At 43.5% G+C, this 22,341-nt stretch overlaps 1 protein-coding gene and 1 pseudogene across 1 annotated transcript; one reads left to right on the top strand and one right to left on the bottom strand.

The window, feature by feature from the left end:
- Nucleotides 1-6,107: 6,107 nt before the first annotated feature.
- On the top strand, nucleotides 6,108-7,078 carry LOC115651323 (annotated as a pseudogene).
- An 8,372-nt stretch (nucleotides 7,079-15,450) lies between these two features.
- On the bottom strand, nucleotides 15,451-16,398 carry LOC115651096 (olfactory receptor-like protein COR4). The gene has a single exon (XM_030561979.1). It carries the CDS (start codon nucleotides 16,387-16,389, stop codon nucleotides 15,451-15,453), a length of 939 nt encoding a protein of 312 aa, XP_030417839.1. The 5' UTR covers nucleotides 16,390-16,398.
- Between the last annotated feature and the right edge of the window lie 5,943 nt (nucleotides 16,399-22,341).

The raw sequence follows: 22,341 nt of genomic DNA, 5'->3' as shown, positions 1-22,341 counted from the left end.
GAATGCAAAATCAGGCTAGCAAATCCAACACACACAGATCTCGCCCTGATTTCTTCCTCCCACCAATTCCCTGGTGAGTACAGACTCAATTTCCCTGAAATTTCCCAGTAAAGAAAACTTTAACAGGTTTTAAAAAGACAGCTTTATATAAAAAAGAAAGAAAAATACATACAAATGGTCTCTCTGTATTAAGGTGACAAATACAGGGTTAATTGCTTAAAAGAAATATGAATAAACAGCCTTATTCAAAAAGAATACAAATCAAAGCACTCCAGCACTTATATTCATGCAAATACCAAAGAAAAGAAACCATATAACTTACTATCTGATCTCTTTGTCCTTACACTTAGAAACAGAAGATTAGAAAGCAGAAACTACTTCTCCAAAGCTCAGAGAAAGCAGGCAGGCAGACAAAGACCTCAGACACAAAATTCCCTCCACCCAAAGTTGAAAAAATCCGGTTTCCTGATTGGTCCTCTGGTCAGGTGCTTCAGGTGAAAGAGACATTAACCCTTAGCTATCTGTTTATGACAAGAGGGACGGAGGGAAAGTTAAAAGGTATAACTACAGTGGGAAAGGGTCTAATTTAAGAGGAGACTTGATGAAAAGAGGAGAACTGAGTGGTTCAGGGATACTTTGCGTAGGGCCAGATTTCTCACTGCCCATACAACTACCCTACCCCAACACATGTACACGGGCCTATTGTCAGAAGACCATAAGTCTTTTGTTTTTATACTTAATCTATCAACAAGTATAAAACCTGAAATACACAACTAAGGGGGCGGAGGTTTTCATCCTTCCTCCTTTCCGTTTCACAACCCTCCCATCCCTCCTCACCCAGTCCCGCTACAACCTAAACAAAAGTTCCTCCTTAGCTCAGGAGACAGCCGAATGGACTGCAGAAGTGTTCATTTCTCTCTAAACTGTTGACTAATACAGTGGTTGCCCAATTTTTGTATCAAAGAGGATGAGCAGCTCGAAAAGGCCTGTTGATGAAAGAAGGAAACCTCTAAAAGTCCCTTGAATCAGTCCTTGCCAACACTCAAAATCAAGCAGCTAATGAAGGGATGTTATATGGGCCAAGTTGTGGGGACTGAAGAAACAAATGTACCATTGACACAATTGGTGTTTGAGAGAGAGGAACCAGGTCCCTTAAACATAAGGCTTTTTGAACATAAGACGACAACCTGGTGCCCAGTGCTTCTTTAAAGGGTGTGTGTCTATGGGCAACCTGGTGCCATAGATGGTGTAGGTCAGGGGTTCTCAACCTTTTCCTATGTGAGACCCCCCCCCAACATGATTCCCTGGCCCCCCGCTGTGCCAAGTGTAGACAAGTTTCTGCTACCAAAATCCTCTAGGTGCCTAAAATTCTGCCACTAGGCATGTGCACACCTTCCACAGTCCCCAGAGGGTTAAGCAACTCAGCACAAACCACCCTGCCTGGAGGGCTGGCAGTCGTTCTACCGCTCTTTTAAGGATGAGTAAACTCAAAAATACTCTTACCCAGGATTTTCAGATCGGTAATTTAACTGTTTCACTCCAGATGGTCTCAGGAATAAATCAATGGGAACACAGGGCTCTGGCTGAGGGAAAATTAACACAAGCAAGTGCAGTCTTATCTAAAACTACAGTTTACTAGCTAATACGCATTCTCAGGCAGAAGCAATCGGTTTAGAACATCCCAGATATAGTTACTATCAGTCTAAGATGGTTTTAAATCATCACCAGCTGGATTTCCAAGGGCACTCTTTCCATCCAGCTGATGGGGAGTTTAGATGTCATCTCCTTCCCAAAGAAAAACTCCCTCAGACTGCTCTGAGATATTTACTATTAACTAATCTTGTATAACTAACTCTAACAAAGTGCATAACCTATGGTGACTCCTAGTGGCACAGCATAATAACCTCTACTGGGTCACCAATTCGCCTAATTTCAACACACTGCTCATTATCTCAAAACATTTCTAGTGTTTCTAGTCATAACAATAGTATGTCTAGGCACCAGTGTCCCAAGCATGTGCTTTGGGAGGCAGTTTTCAAGGGGCAGCACTCTGGCACTTTTTTGTTTTTCTTTTGCTTAGGTAGTGGCACTCCGGATTTTATTTTATTTTATTTTTTTTGCTTTAGAGGCAGCAAAAAACACAGAGCTGGCCCTGCCTAAAACCAACATCGGTATCCACTCACTTTCCTCCAAAACTTTCTGACCTCTCCTCCCATCTAAATAACAAACAGCAAATATGCAGTTATCCGACCTTGTCTCACAAAGGCCTATTTTTCCTAACGAGATGATGTTTGGTTTTCAGCGGGCAGAGGCTGCACATACAAAATGGCTGAGAGCAGTACTGTCAGGTTCTGGGGTACACACAGGAATGTCAAATTCCAGGGCAACAATACTAGTGAACATTTTCAAATAATAGAATCATAGAATATTAGGGTTGGGAGAGACCTCAGGTGGTATCTAGTCCAACCCCCTGCTCACAGCAGGACCAATCTCCAACTAAATTATCCCAGCCAGGGCTTTGTCAAGCCAGGCCTTAAAAACTTCTAAGAAAGGAGATTCTACCACCTCCCTAGGTAACTCATTCCAGTGCTTCAACACCCTTCTAGTGAAATAGTGTTTCCTAATATCCAACCTTTTATCCCCCATAAGAGATTTTATCATTTCTAGTGACCACAGTTGCATCAAGATTTTCAGCCAATTTCTTCATTAGGGCACAGAAACAAGCACTTCAGTAAAACTTTACCTTCATAGGATCAATACTTAGAAAGAATTTCTCTCTGTAATTTCTATGATGTTCCAGTTTTTCTGAGGATAGAGGACTGTTGCCTACATGCAGTGAAAGGTTTGCATAAGCCAGATGAACACCATTTCCTCCCCATCATCCTTCTTTATTCATTTATTCAAATCCACCACAAATGGTACATACCTCCACACATTTATTTATTGCCATAACTCATTTCATTTCCTTCTTTCAGTCCCTCCGGGAGCACTCGTAATATTTTGTAATAGAACTACAGGCAAATAAACACTCTCCTTCCTCATGTTCTGTCCCACTTTCTAGAAGAATAAAAAAGCTGTAGAAAGAGGTGCACACAGTTAAAACAGTTCTCAGCATCTGCTCTGCTGCTGAGATAATGTCATTGGGTTTCCCTGTGGTGCTGTTTGCATAAATGGAATGTTGGTTCCACCCACTGAAATGGTGGTTAAAAAAAAATATAAGGGGTTCTGGGTACTGAGTCAGACCAAAGGTCCATCTAGCCCAGTATCCGGTCTACCAACAGTGGCCAATGGCAGGTGCCTCAGAGGGAGTGAACCTAACAGGTAATGATCAAGTGATCTCTCTCCTGCCATCCATCTCCATCCTCTGATGAACAGAGGCTAGGGACACCATTCCTTACCCAGCCTGGCTAATAACTATTAAAGGACTTAATCTCCATGAATTTATCTAGTTCTCTTTTAAACCCTGTTATAGTCCCAGCCTTCACAACTTCCTCAGGCCAGGAGTTCCACAAGTTGACTGTGCGCTGCGTGAAGAAGAACTTCAAATTATTTGTTTTAAATCTACTGCCCATTAATTTCATTTGGTGGCCCCTAGTTCTTGTATTATGGGAATAAATAAATAACTTTTCCTTATATACTTTCTCCATATCACTCATGATTTTATACACCTCTATCATGTCCCCCCTTAGTCACCTCTTTTCCAAGCTGAAGAGTCCTAGCCTCTTTAATTTCTCCTCATATGGGATCCATTCCAACCCCCTAATCATTTTAGTTGCCCTTCTCTGAATCTTTTCTAATGCCAGTATATCCTTTTTGAGATGAGGAGACCACATCTGTACACAGTATTCAAGATGTGGGCGTACCATCAATTTATATAAGAGCAATAATTTATTCTCTGTCTTAAAATTGTATTCGGCTATGTGGGAGTTGAAAATTATATGAACTTTTATGTTCAAAGGAACAAAATATTTTTAATAATCCAAACTGTTCACTCCTAACTTGGATTCAGTTTCTATTTGTTTGGGAATGACTGGGTTAAATAACATAAGCAATATGCTTGGATTTTCACTCTTCTGATAAGAAATGATTTGAAATAATTATTTGCATTACAGTAATGCCACAACTGAGATCAGGTCCCCAGAAAACCAGGCAATATACAAACACATAATAAGAGACAATCTATGCCCCAACAAGTTTGCGATCAAAAGGGACAGGACATACACAGGATGAGAGACAAGAAGTATTATTATCCTAATTTTACAGAAGGGGAACTTAGGCACAGAGAGATAAAGCATGAATTTTTCAAAGGGGCCTAAATCACTTAGGAGCTTGAGTCTCATTTTCAAAGGTCCCATTTGAAAATAGGAATTAGGGTCCTAAATTACATAGATATTTTTGAATATTTCCTCTGAGTCATATTCATGAAGGATCAGAGACGGTATAGCTGGTAGCGGGGGAATTGAATCCATATCTTCAGAGACCCAGTCCAGTGCCTTTAGTACAAAACTTATCCTTCCTCTTTCATTAGACTGATGACAATTTTTGTGTATCAATAGAGTAATAATGTAATTAATAGCCAGTGCACAGGGTTGGCATTTAACATAATGATTCGTCTGGGCTGTTTCACTGAGGGAAAGAGCTAAACTTATACATCTGTAACTAAACACATTAGCTATATTGCTCTTGTATTGACAGCCCTGGCTCCCTCAAGTTCTATGGTTATTCACAGAACAGCATTACCAGTAACAGAGCAAGTTTCCTTGCCACACTGTTCCTAAAAGGTCGACTTGCTAGGGCAGGGGCAGGCAACCTATGGCACATGTGCCGAAGTCGGCACGCAAGCTGATTTTCAGTGGCACTCACACTACCTGGATCCTGGCCACCAGTCCGGGGGGCTTCTTAAACATTGTAAAACCTTATTTATTTTACATACAACTGTAGTTTGGTTATATATTATAGACTTATAGAAAGAGACTTTCTAAAAATGTTAAAATGTATGACTGGCACGCAAAACCTTAAATTAGAGTGAATAAATGAAGACTTGGCACACCACTTCTGAAAGGTTGCCAACCTCTGTGCTAGGATAAGAGCTCAATCTCTGAGCTTCCACTCTTTCACTTCTGCAATGTGTTCCAGTTCTGGTGGGTAATCTTTGTCATACAAAACATTTTCCACTCTGAAATAGACCCAAGAACTTTTTCAACTTACTGAACACCTACAGTACCACTCACTCAATTCACCCATCCTCAAACTCTTTCACACATCTGTCTGTCTGCTCTACAGAGATACTACCTGGTAATATCTTTTACTGGACCAACAGTCAGGTCTTTGTGTAGCCCTGTGTCACTGAAAGGCTTGTCTCTTTCACCAACAGAAGCTGGTCCAATAAAAGATACTACCTCACCCACCTTGTCTCTGTAATATCCAGAGATCAACACACCTATAAACACACTGCCTGTCTTCGGGTGCATTCTCCCAGCCACCTTCTCACTAATCCAATCGCACAATTCTACTTTCTCCATTTGACTGCCCACTGACTCATCTATCCACCTTATCAACTCCCTACACAACCATCGACTCCCCACTCCTTCAAACACCAACAATATGCTCACCCATCTATCAGTCCACCAGTTTGCTAATACATCCGGATTGTCCATCACAACGGACGCTCCCATCCAGCCACAAACCAATTCACCTGCCAACCACCTATTCTTTTACATCTCTTTATTCATGCAGTCAGACACTTACTCACCTACCATCTCAGTCACCCATTTACACAGTATGCCAAATACAAGGCAATGCATTATGGAAAGCATTCAAATTATCGGATGCATAAGACTGAATTAAGCAATCGGTTGTTTTGTTTTCTGCCTGTCACTACAGAAACCATTTTAAGCAAACCCCAGAGAAGAGTTTGGTACCTTCTTTGTATGTTAGAGGGTTGAATGTTTGTGAATATACATTCCGGGGGACTCAAATCTCAAAGCAGTAGGCATACAAAAATATATATATGTATCTGCATGTTTTGTACACAGAATGATGACTGGGCATGAAATAGTTCATCTCCTCTTGATTCATCTTTTCGGCAGGTATCAGAAGTGGGAGTCATGGAAGAGAAAAATTGTACCGTAGCAACCCAGTTCATTCTCATGGGATTCACAGATGATTCAAAGCTGCAGGTCAACCTCTTTGTGTTCTTCCTGGTGATCTATGTTATCATCCTGGTGGGGAATCTTGGGATGATCATTTTGATCAGAATCAGTTCCCGACTACACACCCCCATGTACTTCTTCCTGTGCTGCTTGTCTGTTGTGGATATCTGCTATTCATCTGCTGTCACCCCAAAGATGCTGGCAAACCTCTTAGCAGAGAACAAAGCCATTTCCTACACTGGGTGTTTTTCTCAAATGTTTTTTTTGTTGTTGCCTGGGTATGTACAGAGTGCTTCCTCCTAGCTGCAATGGTGTATGACCGCTACATGGCCATCTGTAAACCCTTGCTCTATTCATCAGTTATGTCCCATAAAGTCTGTGTCCCACCGGTGGCTGGCTCCTATATCACTGGCTTCACAAATGCCATGATTACTGTGTGTGTTATTACCAGGTTATCATACTGTGGTTCCAATATCATCAGCCATTTTTTCTGTGACACTCCTCCACATCTAGCCCTATCATCCTCTGATAGCTCCATCTCTGAAAATATCATTTCTCTTTTAGCTGGTTTCACCTGTATCAGCTCCCTCCTGATAATCTTTTTCTCTTACCTGTACATCTTGGCTGCCATCCTGAAAATCCACTCTGCCGAGGGCAGGCACAAAGCCTTCAATGCCTGTGCCTCCCACCTGATGGTGGTCACCATGTTTTATGGGACTCTGATCTTTACATACTTACGCCCCAAATCCAGCTACTCACTGGGCCAAGACCAGGTGGCCTCTGTGTTCTATACAGTGGTGATCCCCATGCTGAACCCCCTGATCTACAGCCTGAGGAACAAGGAGATGAAGGACGCCCTGAGGAGATCACTGGGGAGGGGAAGTGATTTCAAGATGAATGTGTTTCCATGTCATTTTAATAACTAATAACAAACCTTTTCATCTCCTCTCTTTATTGTTTTGGGGAATGTGGTTGAGGTGGCTGCTCTGTCAGATGTTTTTTCCATTGGTGTTGTAAATAACCACATCTCATAGAAATGCTCACTTAAAGCTGGCCATGAAACCATTGATTTTAAAATAGTTTTAGAGACCCATATCTGCTCACTTGAACAGTCTGTAAGGCTCTCCAATTCTACAGTGATGTGCCCTGTATAAGAATGTAGATTAGTACACAGAGAGGCAGACAGATAGTTTCAGAAGTACACGTCACAGAACGATCCTTTTGTAAGCGTGAGAGAAGAAACATTTGTACTTTATATTCTGGTATCAGCCAAGCCATATGGCAGGATGGCATAGAGTAGATTTATTTAATGTGCTTTTTTAAAAAAGGAACACAATGTACAGCTACGTATACCATTAGTGTAATAACCACACAACAAACACTGAGATCAGCAGTCCCTGGCCTCTCTTTCAGCAAACATGTATTGCTATTATAGTGTTGCATTGTTATTGCTACCTTAAACCCAGGCTCTAACTGCTATGAGTGCCTCCTTTGAACCTCAGGTGAGATCCGCTTGTTGATGGAAAGGTCATGGATGGAAATTCAAATCAGAGAACTCTGCCTCTATTCAGAGGCCCATACCGAATACGTGACCCAAATACAAAGAGGCTAGTTCTAACGAGACCATGAAAATTAATTATGTCCGCCACTTACACCCTCATCCATTACAAGTGTCTGTATTATATTAGACAGTGCTAGAATGGAATCATCTTAGGCCAGGTCTACACTACCACTTTTGTCGGTATAATGTGTCGCTCAGAGGTGTGAGAAAAACACCACCCTGAGTGACGTAAGTTACACCATCAGAAGCACTGGTGTGTACAGCATTAGTAGGAGCATTGCCAGCAGACTGAGGAAAGTGATCATTCCCCTCTATTCGACATTGGTGAGGCCACACCTGGAGTAGTGCATCCAGTTTTGGTCCCCCCCACTTCAGAAAGGATGTGGACAAATTGGAGAGAGTCCAGTGGAGGGCAACGAAAATGATTAGGGGACTGGGACACATGACTTATGAGGAAAGGCTGAGGGAACTGTGGTTATTTAGCGTGCAGAAGAGAAGAGTGAGGGGGGATTTGATAGCAGCTTTCAACTACCTGAAGGGGGGGTTCCAAAAAATGTGGAGCTCAGCTGTTCAAAATGGTAGCAGATGACAGAATAAGGAGCAATGGTCTCAAGTTGCAGTGGGGGAGGTCTAGCTAGGGATATTAGGAAACACTATTTCACTGGTAGGATGGTGAAGCACTGGAATGGGTTCCCTAGGGAGAGGGTGGAGTCTCCTTCCTTAGAGGTTTGTAAGGCCCAGCTTGACAAAGCCCTGGCTGGGATGATTTAGTTGGGTTGGTCCTGCTTTGAGCGAGGGATTGGACTAGATGACCTCCTGAGGTGTCTTCCAACCCTGATATTCAATGATTCTATGTTGGTGGCAGAAGCTCTCGCACCAATATAGCAACCACCACTCATGGAGGTACTTTTATTAGGCCAACAGGAGAGCTCTCACGTCAGCACAGAGCGGCTACACGAGCGATCATACAGCGGCGCAGCTGCATTAGTACCTCTGTGCTGCTGTAAACTCTCTAGTGTAGACATGATCTTAGTCATTGAGAGCAAAGGGATGCCGGTACAATAGCTGACCAGAACTGAACAGAGACAAGATGGAGGAGGCAATGTATTTTCTTGGACCAACTTCGGTTGGTAACAGAGACAAGTTTTTGAGCCGACACAGAGCTCTTCTTCAGGTCTGGGAAACTAACTCAGACTAGCACAGGTCAATACATGGTGGAATCGATTGTTTAGTATAGGTAGTTAACACATGTTTCAAGGGACCATTCAAGGTGCAAGTGGCCTGTTAACACCCCTCCAGTCACAGGGAGGAAAGGGGGTGGGAAGACCCACCTCAGCTCCTCAAGTTCTTGTGCTCCAATACCTCCCTCAGTGAACTCCTGCTCTATATGTACGGCAGCTCCCTGGAAATCATCTCTGTCCTCGTTATCCTCATCTCCTACATTTTCATTGTCATCTCTGTCCTGAAGTCCTCGCTCAATGAATCTCTTGATTAACCTGGTAAAATGTCACCAGTGAGGAAGTGCAGAACAAGAAGGAGACTGGTTAAGCGAATGAGATATAATGTTCTATAGCAACAGACATGCGTACATAACAGATGTAAAGGATAATGGGACGTGCATGTGTTTTGGATTTGGGTATTAAATTTGACCTGATGTGTATTTATTTAAAGATTTAGGGTTACAGGATCACAGATTCTTTTGGGTTGGAAAGGAATCGTTTAATCCATCTCTCCCTGATCCATGGGGGGCAGATGATTTGCTGCACTCAGACTCAGCTGAGCTGGGTTCATGCTTCTGCTCTGACACAAACTGGACAAATCACTTAAATTGCCCCGTAGGACAGCACCTCCTTTATACTGATATCAGGTTAAAAAAAAAGTCTCTCTCCTCCCTCTGATGTGTTGTGCTCTGCAGAACTGAAGCAGTGAGTTAATTGCTGAGCAACGGAGGTGGGGGAATAAATAGTAAGGATTTTAAGGAAGACAGTTTTGGAGAAAGGGAATGGCTCAAGGTTTTGAGGCTGAGACATGGTGTCTTTCCCCTTTGCATCACCAGTTCCAATCCAGGGAGGAGGTGATTTCAAAGCAGGACATACATTAGAAAGCAGGATTTTCTAATCTCGCTCAAGGTCTGTAAACCCAGACAGATGATGGGTCTTGCAATGGGATATGATTGTTTTCAGCTCTAGGTCACAGATCTTCTTGGTAAATTCTCAGAATGGAGAGGAGTAACCAGTGGTGTTCCCCAACGGTCTGTCCTAGGACCAATCCAATTCAACTTATTCATAAATGATCTGGAGAAAGGGGTAAACAGTGAGGTGGCAAAGTTTGCAGATGATGCTAAACTACTCAAGATAATTAGGACCAAAGCAGACTGTGAAGAACTTCAAAAAGATCTCACAAAACTAAGTGATTGGGCAACAAAATGGCAAATGAAATTTAATGTGGATAAATGTAAAATAATGCACATTGGAAAAAATAACCCCAACTATACATACAATATGATGGGCGCTAATTTAGCTACAACCAAATCAGGAAAAAGATCTTGGAGTCATTGTGGACAGTTCTCTGAAGACGTCCACGCAGTGTGCAGAGGCAGTCAAAAAAGCAAACAGAATGTTAGGAATCATTAAAAAAAGATAGAGACTAAGACAGAGAATATGTTCTTTCCCTTATATAAATCCATGGTACTCCCACGTCTTGAATAGAGTACAGATGTGGTCTCCTCAACTTGGGTGAAGGACATTTGGTTCTGGTGACTTGTTAAATGTATCAATTAGATCAAAAACCTCCTCTAGTGACACTCAAAAAGGATGTACTGGCATTAGAAAAGGTTCATATTAGGGGTTTGGAATGGGTCCCATATGAGAAGAGATTAAAGAGGCTAGGACTTTTCAGCTTGGAAAAGAGGAGACTAAGGAGGGATGTGATAGAGGTATATAAAATTATGAGTGGTTTGGAGAAAATGAATAAGGAAAAGTTATTTACTTGTTCCCATAATATGAAAACTAGGGGCCACCAAATGAAATTAATGGGCAGCACCTTTAAAACAAATAAAAGGAAGTTTTTCTTCACACAGCGCACAGTCAACCTGTGGAACTCCTTGCCTGAAGAGGTTGTGAAGGCTAGGACTATAACATGGAGAACTGGATAAATTCATGAAGATTAAGTCCATTAATGGCTATCAGCCAGGCTGGGTAAGGAATGGTGTCCTTAGCCCTGTTTGTCAGAGGATGGAGATGGATGGCAGGAGAGAGATCACCTGATCATTACCTGTTAGGTTCATTCATTCCAGGGCACCTGGCATTGACCACTGTCAGTAGACATGATACTGGGCTAGTTAGACCTTTGGTCTGACCAAGTACAGCCATTCTTATGTTCTCGTGTTCTTATGAGTATTGTTCATTATTATATTGTTATTATTCTTAATTTGTTTGTATTCCAGCAAGGTCTGCAGGGCCCAACTGAGATCAGTGGACAAAACCTGAGGAAGTCTCACAGGTCCAGAAAGTGAGAATGATTTTATAAACTGATGGCTAGGGACATTCACCTAGAGGATGAGATGTTCAACTTCACGTCTCAGCACATCAGGTGCCAGTTCCAAAGAGGTTTTTGTGACCCAACCCGTAACACAGAGTTTAGGAATAAAATTAGGAATAAAATTGCTAAACAATGTGTGTGTGGCGGGGAAGGATAGGACAAGAATCAATGGACTTCAATTGCAGCAAGGGCAGTTTAGGTTGAATATTAGGAAAAACATCTCAACAATGAGGGTGGTGAAGTACTGGAATAACTTGCCCAGGGAGGCTGTGGAATCTCCACCACTGGAGATTTTTAAGTGCTGGTTAGACAAACATCTGTCTGGGATGGTTTAGATAATACCCAGTTGTGCTGTTAGTGCAGGGGATTGGAACAGATGACCTCTTGAGGTCCCTTCCAGTCCTATGAATCTATGATCTGACAAGGAACCCTCCCTGCACTAGGAGGAGGGGGAATGCCAGCTTGAGCACTGCCTGGGCAAGGGACACACACCTGCCTACACTTGATATTAAGCTCCACTGTACCCCCCACCACGTGCACACACAGAGTGCCCAATGCACACACACACACACACACACACACACACACACACACACACACACACACACACACACACACACACACACACAGTGCCCACTACACATAACACACACAGTGCCCACTGCATACCAAACACACACACACGCACAGAGTTTCCACTATACACACACACGGCCTGACACTGAGCTCGGTCAGAATGCAGAATAATGCAAAATAATCTCTACTGGGAAGTCGGGACAGCTGGAATATTTCCAACTTGCCTGAACAAAAAGAAGGACCGAAGGGGATTCTGCTGCCCTGGCAGGGAGATAGGACTAGATTTCCCATCTGGTCTTTTCCACCGGCAGCTTCTCTGAGGCCTGGTTTATGCTTAAAAAAATAGATCAACAGATCTCCGTCATACTGGGGGTGAGGGGAATTTTTCACACCCTCTGCTACTGCCTCCTGGAGACATGGATTTACTGCATTGAAGGAAAAACCCTTCCATCAATGTTGAAAGCATCTACACTACGGCACTGCTACACACCATAGCTGAGGCAATGTAATGGCTTTAGTATAGACCAGGGGTAGGCAACCTATGGCACGTGTGCCAAAGGCAGCACGCGAGATGATTTTCAGTGACACTCACATGGCCCGGGTCCTAGCCACTAGTCTGCAGGGGCTCTACATTTTAATTTAATTTTAAATGAAGTTCTTAAACATTTTAAAAACCTTATTTACTTTAAATACAATAGTTTAGTTATATATTATAGACTTAAAGAAAGAGCTCTTCTAAAAACGTTAAAATGTATGACTGACAAGCGAAACCTTAAGTTAGAGTGAATAAATGAAGACTTGGCACACAGCTTCTGAAAGGTTACCGATACCTGGTATAGACATTTCCTGAATCGATGAGGGAGTTTTCCCCTTCCTGGTAAAGCTATTTCTCTCTCCTTTTCCAATCACTCTTCTCTATCCCTTGGTAAAGCTCTTTCCTTCTTTTGATAGGTAAATATGTTCAGAAAAGTTGAAATTTCTCCTCTTTGGATAATTCCTTCCTTCCCCTCCCATGAACAGCTCACTATCATTTCAATTAAAGGCTGAAGTGCTCTGAAACTGACTTGTTTGCCCATGACTTGGTGGTACCTCTTTGTTTTTCCTCCCTTCATTTACACTGAGTTGAAGACGGAAGCAGTATCTGCTCAGAACCATAAAATCAGAAGCATAAAGTCAGAGTTGAATCTTTCCCTGTTTGCTCACCACAACAACGTTTCCCTCAATACCTCTGGAGCTGCATCCTGGGATGACTTTGAGACTTCATCCCTGGAGCATCTTTGGACAACAGGTGTACCCAGCACATGCAATTAATGTTGTTGCCATGTCTTTCCTTGTGGAAATGGAACACAGCGGGCCAGAGAATCAGCTTGTTTGGATCACTGTCTCTCCCGTGAGGTCTTTTGAATATGATATGAAACAGAGGTGACTATTCCACTTCATATGTTGGTCAGCTCTCCTAAAATATTTTAAAGTAATTTCCCAGGGTTGGGACACAAAAGTATCTAGAAATGGATGAAATTCTTCTGGAGTAATAATTTACTGTAAAAAACAATGCGACTGGGGTTGACCTGAAACTATTCACAAATGTGTTACAAAGTCTTCTAATAGCCTTGTCCCAAAACAATGTTTGTGGGGTAGTTAGATTTAGGCACTGGTGGCAAATCAGCCACCAGTAGGAGGTGGTGATGCTCCCTTTTTTTGTAATTTTTAGCTTAATAGTTGGCGTTTTCACTGGTGAGGTGTGAGATCCAGGTTCAATTCCCCCTTCTGTCCAGTGCTGGGCAAAGATGTGCACTTGGGTTTCTTGTATTTACAGAAAGCATCCCAGCCACTGAGTGATGTGCTATTCCAGTCTGGGTTGCTCTCAGTCTCTCCTTTCCAAGTTGTCCTATGGTGGATGACTAATTATATAACCTTTGGAACAGAGACATGAAGTTGAGCATATTGGTGCCCTGAACCACTTGTCTGTAGAGACATTCTCTCTTTCTGGCCCACTGATTCTTCAAGTGTTTTATTCACAATGCAACAGCTTCAACAGGGGAGACTGAGGCCATATCTACACTAATGGCTAAATTGGGGCTACTGGGATAGATGAAATGGTGTCGATTGAGCAGGTCTGGAGAAGACATGCTCAATCGATGGGAGAGGTCTCACCTGTTGAAGTCTGTACCCCAGCTCCCTCAGACACTATGTTCCATCATGGATCTTTCTCAGGGCTGGGCTACACTAACGCTGTCAGATGATGCATGATACACTCCTTCAGTTACGTAACTCTCCCGGTGACATAGCACGGTGTGGCACCGCTGCAAATCAGACAAACTTAGTCAACTTGAAGTAGCATACCTGAGATCAATTTACAGCTGTAGAGTAGACCAGTCCTGAGAATGACGCAGGACAGAACAGAGCCCAGTCGTCAGGGTACTTTCTGGAAATGTGGGAGACCCACATTCAAATTGCTTCTCCCCAGCAGGCAGAGGGGGAATTGACCTGTATCTCCCACATCCCACGGGAGTGATCTAATCAATGAGTTAAAGTCTACAAGGAAAGCAGCACCATTACTGCCTCTTCCATTCCTTCCATTTTGTCAGTGTGGCCCTACATTGTCTTTGCTTTTACATCAAAAAGTATCCAGGAAAGAAAGGAAATGTTCCATTTCTGGTCATGCTAAATATTTCCTTCAACCCTACAGGACATTTTTGTCAATGTTTTATATTTGCCAAACATTTAGGGAATTTTCAGATTTGGTTCAGATTGAACTGAATTTGTTTTTCAATTTTTTGTACCCACCCATGAACCCAAAAATCAGCTATTGGCCCAGCTCTGTCTATTTCTCACTCACAGTAACCAGAGCTGTACAATTCCCAGAAGCCCTGTTCTTCAGAGTCCATAGTACTTTCCCACAGAACGAAGAGTAAGAACTCACAGCTAACCTGCTTCTATGGTATAAACATCTAGTGTCTGATATGACTTTTTCTTTCCGGTTCATTTATATGATAGAGAAAACTCAAGCTTTCCATATTATTTTGTATTCAGTTCAGTGCAGATTCTCACAGAGGATGCACAGACACCATGCTCTCTTTTGGAAACATTACCCTTGTTCTCACTTTATTTGTTGCTCCCTTAACTTAAAAGAAAGTTGGAAATCACCTTTCTACTCCACACACATGGATAAAAACAGGTGACAATCTCTACAATAACCCCATAGGGGACATAAAGGGCTGGAGTGTGCAAAACGCCTTTTGGTTCAGCCATAGAAATCACACACTTCATACTTGCAACTGCACAACAAAACCAAACCCAGTACAAAGCAGAGGGAGCTATATTAGATGCCCCCCACTTCATTCCCAATACAAATAGGTCTGTGCTTTCGAAGCACATTACCTATATTCACACATGTGAAACAGGCGCCTCCTGGAATTTTGCTGGGGTAATCATCTAATAAAGCCCTGATTTTAGGTGGGGCCTGCAGGCCTTGTTGGAATACAAACAGATTAATAATAATTATAATACACTAATGAACAATACCCCAAAAGGCTCTATGAAATTACATTGCAATGGGCTGGGAATTGAATTCACCTGTTTCCACTCCCCATCACTAAACCAGTACAGAGTTAAACAGATTCAGGAATTGGTTAAGAGTTTATTCATTGATCTCCTCAGGGCGTCCTTAACCTCCCTGTTCCTCAGGCTGTAGATGAGTGGGTTCAACATGGGGATCACTAGCATATAAAACACTGAGGCTACTTTGTCTGTGTCCATGGAATAGTTGGAGGTGAGACGTAAATAGATGAAGAATTGGGTGCAGTAAAACAGGACCGCCACCATCAAGTGGAAAGAGCAGGTGGAGAAGGCTTTACGCTGGCCCTCGGTGGAGAGGACCTGTAGGATGGTAGAGATGATACAGACATAGGAGAGGAGGACAGTCACAAAACTGCCCACTGTAAAAAGGCAGGTGAAAACAAACATCAGAATCTCATTGATGCGGGTGTCAGAACAGGAGAGTGCCAACAGTGGGGGGATGTCACAGAAGAAATGATTGATGATGTTGGAGCTGCAGAATGACAGACGAAATATAAAACTCATGTATATCACTGAATCCACCATCCCCACAGCAAACACCCCAGCCACCAGCTGTTTACAAAGCTGCCTGGACATGGTGACCGTATAGAGCAGAGGGTTACAGATGGCCACATAACGGTCATACGCCATCACAGCCAGCAAGAGGCTCTCTACATCTCCAAAAACAATTGAGAGATACATTTGCACAGTGCAGGCAGTGTAAGAAATGCTTTTCCTCTCGGCTAAGAAATTCAGCAGCAACTTAGGGGAAATTATCGAGGATAAGCAGAGGTCACAGAAAGACAAAATACTGAGGAAAAAGTACATGGGGGTGTGGAGTCCGGGATCAATCATGATTAACAAGATAATCCCCCCATTCCCCACCAGGGTGATACCATAAATCAGTAGGAACACCACAAAGAGGGGAACCTGCAGCTCCGGATGATCTGTCAGTCCTGAGAGAATGAACTCAGTCGCCTCCGAGTGATTTCCCTTTTCCATCTCCTCTGAACACAGATCAGGCAGCTATAGAGATGTGGGCAGGTGGATGGTGTGGAAAACCTGTCCCTTCTCTGTAATGAAGTGAGTGAAAATAAACAGAGATCAATTTCTTAATGAATATCAGTACCCACTCAGAGAAGGGCTTAGTTCACAGAGCCAGATGTTCACAGCTGGTCATTCCAGTTGTTCAGTAAGATGCACACACTGTGCAAGTACAATATCACACAGATTAATCATGCCCCCCACCCAAACACTCCTGTTCACTAATCCAAACAGCAAACAGTGTCTTGTGACTGTGCTGTGAGAGAATCAGTCTGAAGAGACTATTCCTTAGCTAAAGAAAGGGTGAGAGTAAAGGAGTGTCAATCTTTCTGCCCTCTTTGAGCAAAGGGAGCTCTGTGGCTTGGCATGTCAGGTTGGGGTAAAGTTGCTTACTGTGCTAATTAAGCTTTTTGGCATTTACTTTAGCCAGTATGAAAACCCAGAGACACATTGGAAAGCACTGGCTTCCGTGACTATGTAATTGCCTATTTTTTCCATCCAAGAAGGTCTCTCCTTTATCTAAGAGGTAGGAGTTGGGGCTGAGGCTTTAAATGCTGGAGGTCTTGAATTCAATACTTGCTGATCCTCATAGTGTCCAAGTGTTTGTGAGACTGTAATTCAGGACAATAGCACGCATCTGCTGCAAAGAGAGAGAGAGAGAGAGATGCGGTGGCATTTCTCCAGTAACAGAAACTGCCAGTTTGGAGCATTGGGGAAGTTTTATACTGAGATGTGTGATCTGTGGGACATGATTCCTGAAGCAACTGGGAATATCTGAGCTCAGAGAGCCATAACACCTAATTAAGGCATTCAGTGAGCCAAAGCCACCCTCGGTGTAATTGGTTCCCTGGGGATTAATTTGACCTACTCTTCCTTACTGTGTTCTGAAAAGAGGCAATTTCTACCAGAGTTACAGAGTATGAGGTTGGGGGTATATTTCATCATGCTGTTTTCAGTGCAAGTTGGGTAGAACGGATCCACAAAGGGTTTTGGGTTTTTTTTGTTGTGGAGACTGAATTCTTTTTCTAAGAACTTAATATTTTGACTTGGAAATACCACCGGGGTGCCTCAGATACCACACACCACCAATCTCTTCTATGGGCCAGGTTTCCCGCCTGGATTATATCCCCTCATGATGCAGGATTGGCTCTCCTCTTGCTGAACTGCCCTGGAACTTCACCAGAGTCCCACAGCCCTGGTTTGGGGAGGAGGAGAGTTTGGTATTTTGATGGAAAGCTGATAATTTCCAGGGGAACAATAATCTGAAGAAGAAAAAAAAGTTGATTTAAAACCCAATTTCCCATAAAAAAAACTTCAGAAGAAAAACATTCAACCAGCCTTAGCAACAAATTTGGATTCAAAGGAACAGAAAGTTAAAAACAGGTGAAACATACTAATTGTTTGCAGCTGTAACTGTTATCTTCCGAGTCATTCCTGGTTTCAGATTCATCTCATTGTCCTGGGACCAAGAGGTGGAATGTAAAACCTGTAAGACATGTAAGAGTACTCCAGATTATCTAGCTATTTATAGCATGCCAATCATCATGGCATCCTTTTTCCTCCTGAGCTTCTCTGGTCATCATGTTGTCTCCATAAATCAAAATGAGTGAACCTGTCTTTCCTACTTTTCAAGGGAAGGTCATAGGATACCACAGTGATCAAAAATATGGTTCTCTAAATAAATGTAAAAAATAAAATATCAGAATAATCTATGTAAATAATGGACAATGTAACCTGTATTGTTCAGAAGAGGACTGGGCAGCAGAGGACGTACATTTCTGGAGGGAAATCGAAGACGGGGGCGTGTGTTGAGGTCCTCTTGCAGTATAACTAAGGGTGATGAAAACCTGACTGTAACCTAACTATTCCTGGCCAGGCTGCAGTTACACACACATGCTCAGGGTGTGATTTGCCTGCTAGATGGTTGTTTGTGAGTGGCCCAGGTGGAAGCCACTTCAGCAAGGCATTGCAAGGTTGCAGGCAGGGGTGATACAGCTGCTGATTAGTCTGGGTTGGACTCTGGTATGTCACAGCCACCAACCTAGAAACTATCCCAGTAACACCAAAGGTGTGGTGTTGACTGACAGTAGTGTTCGATTGACATGAAAGGGTGAGATCACCACAGGATGGCTGGTAGCTGTAAGCCTACAGTCAGACCAGGGTCACCTTCCTTTTTGGGGGACACAGGAGAGTCTGACCCAGAGGGGAGCCCAGAGAGGGGAGCCCAGACGGAAGGTGAGGTGCGGAGCGGAGAGTCCACCCACCTTTTGGAGGGAGAATCTGTCCCAGGAGGAGGGTGAAAAATCTACATTTAAAATACCAGACCCTTCTCCTGTGAATCAGGTTAGAAGGGAAAACTGGGGTTCAGATCTCCTGGAGTGGGGAGCCCATCCAGCTGACCTGTTGGGAACAGAAAGTAGGGTGTCCAAAGGGATCGTACCAATCCAAAGCACTCCATTGAAATATGTTGTTCTTGCTACACTTGTAAGAGATAAAACTGTCTCTTCAAGGCAGGAGGGGAAAAAGTCTCTGGGTGAAGCTTCACAAGGGAGTGAGGTCCAGCCTAAAGAAATTCCTGAGGGAGGGGTCGAGGACAGGCATGGTTGCAGTGCACCCTGTCCTTGCCAAAGCCCCAAACACATGCCTGAATCAAAAGCCTTCTCCAAAGTGGGAGAAGAATCTGCAGCAGAGCGCCTACCAGGGGGCACAAAGAAATAGGAAAAAAGGAGTAGATACTAAACAAGCTAAATTGTGTGAACAAAGCCTTTCCACCATAGATTTGCTGTCAACCTTGTGTCTTTTGCTAATCCCTCTGTGGGTTAGAACAAAGGAGTTAATACTGGTGGTAAACCCTTTAAAGATGGGGAGCATACTTGATTTGTGGAAAAAACTGTTATACATGCTGGGGATGGTGACAAAAACAGTCCCACAAGAATGTTACCTTCCAGCCCTACACCTCTAAACAGACTGGAAGCTTGGCACAGCAGCAAAACCATAACAGGCCAATGCTGCTGTGCAGGTAGGGAAACTGAGGCACACTGCCTCATGGCATTGGTGGCTAAATGCCAAGAAACCTATACTTTAACAGATATTGCTGTCTGCATTCTGTTAGTAATACTACACTCCAACCTGTTTTCAGGCATCTGGGGATTAGGAACCCCAAAACTTGCTAGAATGCTTATGAATGACATCTTATGGTTTAAAGGTACTGAAAGAAGGTGTGATGAGAGACAAACAGATTTTACATATGCTGCCTCCACCGTGCAGAGTGTCCAAGTCTCTGGGAGTAAATTCAGAAGGAGGGTGTGAGGGTGCACCCCCATAAGGCTTTATGGAATTATGCTTATGAATGTTTATATGACATAACTGGAATATGTTTTTGCTACATAGGCCATGTAACAAATCTCTGCAAATGTTATGAGCTACTGAATCTATTCCTCCTACTTGTATGCAGGTGTCATTTGGGTAGTTGGAGTAATGAATATTGGCTGTATACTTGCTTGATTTTAAGTAGCCTAGTAGAGCATTTAGTCAGCTTCTGGAGAAAGAAATGTGCAAGTTCAGTGGCCAGTCAAGAAGCACTTTACAGACAGTAGAGCTTGGGGATGCCAATCCACATCTGAGCTTTCCCAGGAATGTGGCTTGGCTGGTAACAAACTCAATCATGCATGGACATGTGACTTGCCCATGTGACTCCAAAATTCCATTTTGTAACACAGGGAGTGGAAGGGGTGTCCACCCAGAGGAGAAAGTCTATAAAAATCCCTGGGAGACCCCTCCATTTTGTCTTCAGCTGCTTCAAGAGAGAGCCTCTCCACCCCCAAGGAGATACCTGAAAGAAACGGGAACAGAGGACAGTAACTACATGGGGTGTGAGTGATTGCTGGACCCAGACTAGAGGGAGACTGGTTTGTAAAAGGAAGCTTAATGGAACACCAATATGGGTGAAGTTTTTATTTGTGTTCAGTTTCATTACTGTATTAGAGATAGATTTGCGTGTTTTATTTTATTTTACTTGGTAATTCACTTTGTTCTGTCTGTTACTACTTGGAACCACTTAAATCCAATGTATGTACTTAATAAAATCACTTTTTACTTATTAATTAAACCAGAGTATGTATTAGTACCGGGGGGGGGAGTGAGAAAACAGGTGTGCGTATCTCTCTATCAGTCTTATAGAGAGTGAACAAATTGTGAGTTTATCCTGCATGAGCTTTATACAGGGTAAAATGGATTTATTCACGGTTTGTACCCCATTGGAAGTTGGGGTACAGAGTTAAAGACAAGAACATTTCTTAAGTTGCTTCCAGATAAGCCCACAGTTGTAGGGGACGTGGTTCAGACCTGGGTCTGAGTTTGCAGCAGGCTAGCGGGTCTGGCTCAAACCAGGCAGGGCTCTGACGTCCCAAGCAGCAGGGCAGGAAAGCAGGGGCAGAAGTAGTCTCGGCACATTAGGTGGCAGCTCCCAAGGTGGTTTCTGTGATCTGACTCATCGCAGCTGGGTGCTCAGCGCTCTCTGAAAGTCCAGTCCTTGTGAGGTGCTTCAAGCTTGGTACTCAAAACCACTATTCACTTTTGAAAAACTTGACTCTAGTGAGCAGCTTCACTCTTCTAGCCTCTGTCCCCCACATCAGACCCAAACCCATAAAGGGATCAAGTGCTAATGGGAATCAAACTCATATTATTATTCTTTAAACATCACTGTTTTACCCCACTCAGCCCTGTGAAAGCTAGAGCCCTGGCTGCTCTGCGTCAGCATGACTCTGTTGATGCCAGTGGACCAGGTGTAAACAAGAAATGCTCTGTTCAAGTTAATTGCCCAGATCTCCTGCTAATTACATTGGCCATAAACAAGCAAATTTAAAGTTTTATGGGAGCATTTTGCCCAGGGAAAGCTTTCTGAGTGCATGTAACATACTAGCTAAATGCGCCCTGCCCCTGTCTAGTGGCTGGTCCATAGAGAAGATAAAAATCTACTACAGAGACCAGCAAACGGAGTTACTGTGCACTCAAGGGGTATGGGCCTATGCTTTGGTGCTGAGGGTCTTGGGTCCTTTAAGCAATTATGACACATAGTTTTGATGCAGGACATGTTTTCTATGCCTGGGGATTTGTGCACAGCTAAGTTTCTAGGGGAGCAGTTGCTGCAAATGGTCACATTGTCCTTGCTTGAACATGCAGGGTTAAGGAGACAGTGCAAGGAAAGTTTCCACCATAGAGCCCCTGCACGGAAAGCTGGCACAACTACATTCTCTTCACTTTCTGAGTCCAAGCATCGCTCCCTGCTAATCCCCCAAGGGGGGAGAGGAGACAGGGTCATGTTCCCCCTCCCTCTTAGAAGGCAGCAGAGATGACTGAACCCAGACAGGAGGAGGTGCTGTTCCCTATGGGCCTGCTGTAAGTCCCACTGACATTAATAGGTCTATTGATGTCATATCCAGTCCCCATTGATTTCAATGTGAATTAGGCACGTAAATACCTGTAAAGATCTGGGCTGGCTGTGCCGAACAGGCACAATCGGGGCCCGCCTGTTGCAAGGAATAATCCAGCTTTTCTTTTGCTTCTATCGAATCTACTGTGCCCAGTGGATGGTGTTGCTGTGAGTTTACGAGTCCCTTCTAGTGAGCTCCGTGTACCATGAACACAGAGATCAGCACGGTGAGCCCTCCAAGCCCTAGGCCTCTGGTGGATTCTCCGTCCCTTGGTGGATCCCTATTAAACACTTCGCCTTCTGAGAGCCTCGCGTGCTTTAATGCTCGGCTTACAACTTCTCATCCCCGGCCTCTGGCCCTGCTCTCAGGCTGCCTGCTACTTGTCCTCCTCTTCCACAACCAGCTCCCAGACTGCTGCCTGTGGCCGGCCACAGCCCGCTCTCAGCAGCTCGCTAGCTGACCCTGATCCTCTTTTGCC

The sequence above is a fragment of the Gopherus evgoodei genome, chromosome 4 (assembly GCF_007399415.2).
Source record: "Gopherus evgoodei ecotype Sinaloan lineage chromosome 4, rGopEvg1_v1.p, whole genome shotgun sequence".
NCBI lineage: Eukaryota > Metazoa > Chordata > Testudines > Testudinidae > Gopherus > Gopherus evgoodei.
This window is presented reverse-complemented; position numbering and strand designations above follow the sequence as displayed.